The sequence below is a fragment of the Panicum virgatum genome, chromosome 3N, assembly GCF_016808335.1.
Source record: "Panicum virgatum strain AP13 chromosome 3N, P.virgatum_v5, whole genome shotgun sequence".
Taxonomy (NCBI): domain Eukaryota; kingdom Viridiplantae; phylum Streptophyta; class Magnoliopsida; order Poales; family Poaceae; genus Panicum; species Panicum virgatum.
The window spans coordinates 56,924,873-56,935,214 of NC_053147.1; the positions used below are offsets into that span (position 1 = coordinate 56,924,873).

At 43.5% G+C, this 10,342-nt stretch overlaps 1 protein-coding gene across 1 annotated transcript; it reads right to left on the reverse strand.

Annotated features, from left to right (window-relative positions):
* Positions 1-2,427: 2,427 nt before the first annotated feature.
* On the reverse strand, positions 2,428-4,111 carry LOC120667924. The gene is made up of 2 exons (XM_039947906.1): positions 3,529-4,111; positions 2,428-2,673 (listed from the first exon to the last, which is right to left on the reverse strand). The coding sequence occupies exons 1-2, from the start codon at positions 4,109-4,111 to the stop codon at positions 2,669-2,671; spliced, it is 588 nt and encodes a 195-aa protein (XP_039803840.1). The 3' UTR covers positions 2,428-2,668.
* Positions 4,112-10,342: the final 6,231 nt, after the last annotated feature.

Here is a 10,342-nt window from a genome sequence, read left to right on the forward strand (position 1 = left end):
ATGCCTTCCATTGCAATAAATCCAATGTGGTACCCAACTTCTTTTGGTCTTGTTTGCAATCAGGGTACAACAATGTTCTGTAGTCCTCCAACATACGCTTCAGAACTCTCGATTCCTTTTCTGTTTCACAACCTTCCTCAGTTTCGCGCAGCATCTGACCAAGATCATCTTCTACAACGTATCCTTCAGTGTCTTCTTCAGGCTCACCCATTGCAGTGTCATTGAAAAAGGAATTATAATTGGCTGTAAAGTCAGGAATCCTGTCCTCTTCTTCTACATTATTATCCAGCACAATTCCTCTTTCGCCATGCTTGGTCCAAACATAGTAGTTCGGCATGAAACGACTATTGAACAAGTGACTATGGATGGTTTTTGATGATTAGTAATCCTACTCATTCTTACAGAATTTGCATGGACAACGAACGGAACCGCCATACTTGTGTTTCTCGGCCGCTTCTATGAATTCATGCACGCAATCCATGAACTCCTTTGAACGCCGGTCGGCCATGTACATCCATTGCCGACTCATCTGGTCCACAATACATTTATATATATCATTGTACTGTACAAATAGTTCATTCATACTACCAATTTATAACAATATATTTATATAATTGATAATGCATATAACTATAATAAATAGATACTATTCACTTATTAAATAAATTGAAAAAACATATAAATACAATAATTTGATAGTATTCAAATATCAAATAAATTGATAACGTATATAACTACAATAAGATGCTACAAATAAAAATAATTATCACATATATAAACTAAATCAAGTAATAACTGTTTCTAAAAATTAATTGCTAAGTTATAAAGAAAAATAACTAACCTTTTTTTCAAAAAAAGCAAAAATTCGCCTCCCCTCACCCCACTCAACTGCCATGAACAGTGAGTTCACGACAGCTTGAGAGGGAGAGGGGCTGGGGTATTTATAGGCTCGGGCCAAAGGCACCGGTTGATTTCAATGACCCGGGGCTAAAATTAATTCAATAGCACCGGGTCAAGGCACCAACCGGTGCCTTAGGCCCGAGCTCCTGGTAGCTGCCACGTTTCATTACCATAGGAACCGGTTATTCCTATAAACCGGTGCCTTTAGCGCCGCCTTCATTTGGTACCGGGTGGTGGTTCAGACTGGTTCCTATAGTGACGCATTGGAACCGATTGGAACCACCACCCAGTGCCAATTGCCCTCCACTAGGTCGGTCGATGACCAAAGGTACCATCGGTACCGGCTGCAACAGCAGCTGGTACCTTTGGCCAGGACCCAAGGCCCGTTTTCTAGTAGTGCTCGGTCCCCTTAAGCCACTGCCGTTCGCTGTTGGACAGCTGTTTGCGCTACTGGCTGTCGTGCCTCCGTCTGTCAGCAGCTCGTGCTGCCACAACCGGAGGTTCCAAGTGCAGCGACCTTGGTCAGCGCAAGGGAGTTGCTACGGAGAGGGTGTCCTACTGCTAAGTGATGGCGTGTAGATAAGTCGATCAGCCGTTTGCTCACATCGCTGCCCATCCAATTGTAGTGAACATTGAATTGAACAAGAATTGATTAGGTCCGTGGAGCTCAGAATAGAACGCCGTGAGGATAAGTTGGTTTGGGACAGGTTAAAGGCGTGCTAAGGTTTGGGCAAAATCTATAAATGCCCAAGCAAAATTACTTATAATTAATAATTACCCAAGCTGCTTTATGAATCACGCCGGTTTTAGAAAGAAGAGCACCGGAGCAATTCTCTTGGCTGAGACACAGGAAATTGAACAAGACTATGTTGGTCATCCATGTTGTTGAGGACCTCACCTTTTTACCGATGCATGGCATTTCTCTAAATAGTGGATGTGTGATTAGATAGCATAAGGCCAATCGAGAATCGTGGGTGAGCATGTGACATGGTGGGTCAAAAAATTGCTACGTACATGCATGTGAAGCGTGGTGTTTGGGGTAAGCACACTATTTTTATGCACCACCTCCTCTCGTCCTGTTGCCTTATTGGCCCAACTCAAACCGGGTTACTGTCATCATTAATTTTTTATGACTACAGATTTGCTGATCCGAAAGGTGCTATTTCTATGGGCGGGCTGAATCATCTTCCTTGCTGTTGTAAACAGTTCGTTGGCCTTGTGAGGCTGGATATCTTTTGTGTGTTTCCATCATATTATGGTTTGTAACCAGCCGAAGATGCAGTGTGTAATGTGATGTTATTTCAATTCATTTGTTGAACAGGATTTGTTGAAGTGCAGTCCAGCTCTTACAGTATCTTTTTCTAAGCAACACTCTATCGTTTTATTAAACGCTATTAAATAGGATCTCTCACTTGAGATACAAAGACATCAATATGTGACAAACAGTAGGGGTCCTTAAAACTTGGTCACGCTGCCAAGAGGTCAAATGGAAATCCCTTTAAACGATGAGAAGTACACAGTCGGATTGTATGAGCTTGTTGTTTGCATCTTAAGTTAACAGTACAAACATGCATTCAATCTCATAGACTTGAACATTTTCTAAAATCAAAGAAAACATAGAAAGTAGAAAAAAAAGAATGTGACAAGGACATTTGTAGTCACATACATGCAAATATTAAGTAATTTCAAATCAGTCTTTAAGTAGTCTTTTGAGCCAAAGAGTGCCACTTGGCATGGCCTTGCCTCGTAGTCTTGGAAGTGGAGATCTTCAATCTAAACATGAGCACCATGCTGATAATAGTTAGGACACTAATCAATAGTTCAAGAATCAAATCGAAAGCGTATTTCAGATATCAAATAATTCAAGGATACATGTAATAAATTATTGGAAAGATGCTACACATCCAGTTAATTTGGTCACTTTGGGGTACAAATGCCATTGTCGCTAGAGCTTTACCCATTAGTGCAAACATGATATAATTCCAATTCACTCAACTAGAGAACATAGACTCTTCATAGCAACCAGTGATGACACATGCAACAACAAGAACCAACATGAGTTAACAAAGTCACCGTCAAATTAGGGAGCAAGAAGGCATAGGGATTGTAACTATTTATTCCAAATATGTCAAGAAAGTAGTATGTAGCATTTGAAAAACATTCATTTGTGATTTCACCAACAGTCCCCCTGTAAGTTGATACAAACATCAAATGTTGCTGATATCCGGTAACATTTTCATGATGCTTACCTGTTGTTTTGAGACTATTATTCTAATTGATCCTAACCATCGCCTATGTCATGTTCTGTCCTCCATGCACATGGATCCATGTGTCAATTTAGAATCGTGGGTGAGCATGTGTCATGGTGGGTCCAAAATTGCTACCTATATGCATGTGAAGCGTGGTGTTTGGCGTAACCACACTATTTTCATGCACCGCCTCCTCTCCTCCTGTTGCCTTATTGGCCCAACAAAAACTAGGTTGCTGTCATGATTAATCTGTTCTATATAAGCACTGTATTAAGATGGTGAAGAAGGACCAACTAGTGTGCAGTTTTATTCAAAGATCAATGAGAGGACCAAGGGAAATAAAAAAATTAACAATTGAAAAAGCTGTTCTTTTACTTACGTGGTTGTGGGTGGAAATTTGCCTTGGCAGCTGCCGTAAAGGTCTCTTTCATTACTTTCAACTTCTGAGTAGGTGCAGCAGCAATGACCGCATCTGCAGCCTTGCTGTACGCAGCAAGAATACCTGCAATTCCCCTGTCATCTACATTTGCATACGCCTTGTTGATTGCTGTGTTAGCAGCCGAGAGCTGCTCTTGTGTTGCATCTTTAGTTTCTGACTCTTTTGCTGGTCCGGCAGCGGATAAAACTTCTTCTGAGGCCTTCTTAATTTTTGAGATTGTCTCACAGTATGAATTGTTGGTATCGGGGCATTTTATTAGATCTGGGTTATCTGCTACAGGGAAGACGCTTTCCATCGTGTGAAACTTTGCAGATGGCGGGGCCGCAATTATCTGGTCAGCAACTATCTCATAAATACGAGCCATGGTAACAGCTTCCTTCTCATCTCCTGTTTGCTGGGCCTTAAAAAGACGGAGGCCAATAGTTGCAGCATGTCCTATCGTGGCCTTTTTGACTTCTGACCTCTTTTCCGGCGGGGCAGCGAGGATGACGCCATCGAAGGCCTTCATGACCTTTGAATCCATTGCGCTGATGGACTTGTTGGCAGCGGCACTCCATTTTAGTGGCATCGGAGCGGCTTCTCCAATTGTGATATACAGTAACAAGGATACAAGTAGGAGGATCTTAGCCATATGGAAAGTTTTGTCTATGCTAACAATCAATTGGTTGAGATGCAGCAATGCAAAAAGGCGATGTCGTGTTGTTGGTCTTGAATGCGAATGGGTTTCTCACCTTTTTAAAGTTGGACAAAATTCCAATAAATAGTGGATGTGTGATATATATAGATAGGATAAGGTCGTCCGAGAGATTTGTGTGGGTGAGCATTTGATACGGTGAACAAAATTAGCTACCTCATGCATGTGCAAGCCCAGTGTTTTTGGTACCACACTTTTCGCGTCCGGCTTCTCTAGACCTTAGAGCCTCAACAAATTTTTAGCTCATCACTAGACAAACTATTTACCTTAATATTTTGTAATGATTTTGAGTTTTTAAATTTAAAAACAAATATAGTAAATATCTCATAGAACTTTATAACTACAAAAAAATATCTTAAAGCCTGAAATATTATATTTTTATATAAGATAACAGAAGATAATCTAGAAAAAATTGAAAAACTCCTACAATATTCTACTAGATGTCGTTTTAAAACTTTTTGTAGCGAGAACATGAGATGCAAAAACATAGGAGCCTTATCGGATGTTTAATAAAATACGCTTAATCATATATATGCTATTCATTCATGCCTGGTCGTCCCTGGTCGAGTGTTGAAAAATATAGGCTGCAGGACCTTAGCTTGCAATGGCCGCCTTATCTAACTATCTCACACCTCACCTTTCACGGGGAGTAAATTGTATAAATGTTACTCTCGCAGTAACTAGGATATATATACATAACACACCGCACATCTAACGAAGGAATTAACCAGCCGACTGGTCGGGATCCATGTGCGAACGAAATGCTAAGGCAGTGTGACTTTTTTTTAGGTTTGGCGCGGGATCGGCTAGATTGCATGCATGCAATCGTACTAGTAGTTGATTGTCACCCAGCACGCAATTAAAACAATCGTGTGCATGTGTGGCTTTTCGCAAGAAGATCGGCCTAACTTACCGAACAAAAAATTCTGTTAACTTAATTTTCTAATGCAACAATGCCAACCAAACTGTTGTCGGCCATATTCTCCCAGTAATAATGCACGTAAAAAAAAAGGCAGCATTCTAGCTAGCTATGGCGACAATAGGAGGGTTCTGGCTTACAAAATTGATAGTTGTGTAGGCCGGCGAGCTTAGGGATCGATCTAATAATAGCTTGTACCTATATATATACACACACACTAGCTCCTGACCGAATGCATGCAATCCTAGCTTGTCCAGCAAAACGTTGACGTGTGGCTGTCTTTGTATTCATCACAGGAAATTTTTCTTTTTGACTGCTGTCATTTCTCAGCAAAATTAGGGAAAGCCCGCACACACATGTGCCTGCCCTGCCCTGCCTACAAATAGTGGCGGGCCGGCCCGTTGCGAGCGACGATCTATCCTCTGGCCAGCCAGCAAGTGCCCGACAAACACATCTTCATTCGCACACAGAGACTAGACTAGACTAGAGCAGCTAGCTAGCGCACCCGGCCAGCCGGCGGCGGAATGGCACCCACCACTGCTGCCGTTTTGGTGCTGCTCATCGTCATCACCATCACCTCGGTGGGAATGGGATCTGCTGCTTCCCGTCCTGCGGCGGCGTTGCTCCGCCAGCAGCAGGAGATGGAGATTCGTGACCTTCTCGACGGCTGCTCCGGTGACTGCGACAGCTGCATGGTCAGCAGCGCAGAAGCGTGCCTGGACGGTTCCTCCTGCCCCGACTTGAAGACTGCAGCCACCTGCTTCGTCGACCAGATACCCATGATCAAGGAATGCCTCCGCTCCGCCACGCGCGCTCCTCCAGCGTCAGTCGGCCAGGTGATGCTGCCTGGCGGAGCTGCTGCTTCCCCGCCTACCGCGTTGCTCCAGCAGCACAAGTTTGAGCTACGTGATCTTCTTCACAGCTGCTCCGCTCCCTGCTGGGCCTGCCTGTTTGCAAGCGTCGCACCCTGCATGTGGAATGCTCTCGTCTGTGGCAACACTTTATCCGTGGTCATTTGCGTCGCCCAGCAGATCCCCACCATGGAGAACTGCCTCGGTAAAAACTGAGCTAGCCTATATGCTATCTATCTTATCTAATGTAGATGATCGATGATAACTTTGACAACCTGTAACGAACATGGCACCATTTATGCCATTTCGAGTGATTTTGGTGATCGAATGACAACACAACACTTGGACTAATATGATTGTTAAGATGATCATTCTCAGGCTTTTAGGTTCAAGTGATGACAAAGAGAAAGAGAAAATAGGCGTAGCAAGGCCCGAAGGGCAGCCCCTACGGGGGTTCCGCCGGGGGTCGAGGGGGAGCCGCCCCTTGCGGGTCTCAGGGCAGCGCCCTGAAAGCTCTTCGGATCAGGAGCACCGGAAGAACCGACGCCAGGGGCACCGGTGCATCCGACGCTTGTCGGAAGAACCGACGTTACGATGTTTGGTGCAGGAGGGAATCGAAGCCAAGTCAGCCTATAGGCACCGGTTGAACCGACGGTTCAAAATAGGGCATCGGTGCAATGGCCGTCCTTTGTACCAGAGACGATGTCAAGTGCCCAGAAGAAGTTTCTTCAGCACCGGTTCAACCGACGGTGCATCGGTGCATACCACCGGTGTAATGACGTCAGCATCCAGGAGAAGATTCTTTCAGCACCGGTTGAACCGGTGAGGCATCGGTGCATTGCATCGGTTCAACCGGTGGTCTCTGCGTCAGCTGTCAGGACTTCAACGGCTACTTCATGTTGTGAGTGACCGGATGAACCGACGCTACCCTGCCAAGAGGCATCGGTTCTTCCGGTGGTAGCAGATTTTCAGCTGACCGTTGGAGCAACGGCTACAAGACTTGGCGGCCTATATATACGCCTCACCCCGGCCATTTGAAGATTGCTGGAGTTGCTGGACATCCCACACACACCCAAGAACATCTCCAAGCCATACAAAAGCATCAAGATCATATCCTTAGCCCTTAGCACACTTTGAGAGTGTTGTGTAAAGGATTAGCTCTTAGTGAGTGAGTTTGCAAGGCTTAGAGCCTTTGTGCTATGGTTCATTAGTGAACCAAAACAAGAGCTTGGTGCGCTGGCACCTTGGAGCGTGGAGCTCGCCGGCAACGTCATCGACCCTCCGACTTGGTGTGGAGCGGCGACGACACCTTTGTGCGGGGGACGTGGAGACCCCCATCCTTTGTGGAGAAGCTCCTTAGTGGAACCCGGGGCCAAGGTGACCGTGATTGTGTTCACGGAAGAGACTTGGTGGCCGAGTAGCAATACTCTTAGTGAGTGCTACAACAACGTGGATGTAGGTGTGCCTTTGTGGCTAACCGAACTACGGGATAAACACCCGCGTCAAGAGTTTGCTATCTCCTATCCCGCTCTTTAAGCTTCCGTATTTTATACTAGCAATTTGTGTGCCTTTACTTTCATAGAATAGTTTCTTAATAGGAAAGGCTATAGGTTGCTAAACTCTTTTGGGATAGGGGTTTCACACTAGAACAACCTAGTTGCACATCTAGATAGCTTGGTTTAGTTTAAGCTTTGTGCAAACTAGTTGGAGCCATAGGTCTAAGTTTTTATTAGTGCCTAATTCACCCCCTCCCCCTCTTAGGCTAGAGCACCCGATCACTTTCACAACCCATCGAGATCATGCATGCATCTATATATCCTATGACCTATAGTATATAGTAGTAGGTCAAAATGAAATAACCAGCACCCATGCGGTGCTGCATGCCTTACTTAGCTTGTTGTATTTCTATTGTCCGGTTGCCCGTGCTGTGTACTCACTCTCCGTATATATGCTATGTATGCCTCCTCGGTTCCTGCATATCTGCTTAATTATCGTCGTGTGCAACACATGCATCACCAATCAATAAAGATCCCATTGTGTATGTATTTTACCAGCATATGTATTTTACCAACTACAAGGCCAAGGCTAGGATAAGCACTGCATGCAGTGGATTGATTGTTAATTACTCCCTCCATATCTTTTTACATGTCGTTAGGACATAAAATTTTAGTTTATTTTAGTACAATTATTTGGTTTGAAACGTCATATAAAAAGATATGGAGGTAGTACAACAGAGAAGAAGAAGATCAAGCCTGTCCTGCTTATTTTTCTTGTGCAGTGGTCATGCGGCGTTGTTGAACATTTTTACTGGATAACCTTGCATTGGGTGGTGCCTTATCTGTCTCAGACCTCACATTTCACCGTGGGGCTAGTACACTGAAATGTTCCAATCGATCGGTTGCAGTATTGCAGTAACTAGGATATGATATGGTGCAAAAAAAAAAAGCTAGCTTTGGGATACATTCATCATAGTGACAATGACAATATATAGGAGGATTCTTGACCATATAATTATGTAGGCTGGCAAAAGCTTAGATTTTGTGGAACATTACCACCAGCACGTGTGATGCTGCCATCCCATGCACATATCTATCTAACGTCTATAAACAGTGCTCGTCCTGCGAGCCCTATGTGTGCCAACACACATCACAAGCTTACTTCTTCTTTCACAAATCATACACCCGGGCCTGCGGCTCTGCTGCTTCCGTCCGCTTCTCCAGTATCGTGCGTGCAGCAGTTCAAGCTATGTGACCTTTAGAGCTGGTCCCCTGCTTTTTGGTCAAGTTTTCTCTGCCATCACATACAAGGACATGTTATTACGAGAGGATGATATATATATCTATATGCCTCAAAGACCACTACACGTCAGGACTCACTACAAGGGAAACCAGTTATGGCAATGAAAGAATTATTGCGGCAAGTCAAAAAAAATACGATACGAAAAGCGCTCCTACTATCGCAACAAAATAAATTATTGTGGTAGTAGTCATGGCTAATTGTTGCTATAAATGGCATATCAATATTTTTTTTAACTTTTGTAGCAACGACCACGTTCTGTGGCGATATACCCCAAGCACAACGATTGATTTTTGTTTTGGCTTCGAGTCCCCAACATAACAATAATTGTTCATAGCGATATATCCCAAACGCAACTATTGATAATTCTGATGATATATCCTAAATGCAACGATGGATGATTCATAGGGATATATCCCAAACACAACGAGATGGATGATTCGTCGCGATATATCCCAAACTCAACGGTTTCTTCTTCGTGACAATAAACCCTAAACGCAGTGACTCATAATTTGTGGTAATATATACCAAACGTAGTGATTCATGATTTGTGGCAATTGTTTTCTTTTGCAAAGATCTATAGAACAAAACCCAAAAATAAAATTAATAAAATTAGTGTAACACAAGGTTCAAATCCAAAACCTTGATAAATGTGTTTTCACGCCCAAAGATCCTTTCCGGAAATTTTCCAGATTCCTCCTGAGGCTTTCCCCATTTTTCCTTGATAAAAAACTATTTATTTAAATTTCTTCCTAACCTTTTCATGATCTCTAAATGTTTTGTTTGAGTTCTTTGGATTCCAAAGTATTTATAGGATTTTTCCTATAATTGTTTGGAGTTTTGGAGTATTATTGGGCCAAAACCCATTTAATTCTCGTGCACGCCTCGTCCAGCAGAACCATGCCGCATTGTTTGGGCCATATCTTCCTCACACGGAGTCCGTTTTGGGCGTTCTACCACTTCACGGAAAGTTAATAACGGGACCTATCAAACCCAAGTGGAATCACATCAAAAGGCTTTGTGGATCAGTGGAAATTCATGAAACAATATGACATCCAGATCTGTCTTATTTAATCCCACCTTGCTTTTGGATGAGAGGGTGAAGGCTTTTTTCCCCTATATATTTGGACCACCTCCCCATGCAAGAGATGCACCAAAGACGCCTTTTAGGGAGGCCCTTAATTTGGGAAGCCCTAGGGTAGTCTATAAAAGTTTAGGGTTTGACATCTCTCTTTGCCGCGCAGCCGCGGTGGGCTTTGGCCAGCATCGCTTGGTGTGGTGTTCTCTGGCGTGTTTCCATCATTGTGGCATCTCGTGTTCTTCTCCAACTCCAATAAATCTCCATTGTTTGTGAGCTTATCTTCCTTATCTTCTTTCCCCTACCATCCACGTTTAATTTCGAGTAAGCCTTGTAATCTTCAAACATGCTTATTTCTTTGAGATATCTTATGTACATGTTTTATAAATTAAAATAAGTCTAATGTGTAGCTCTTT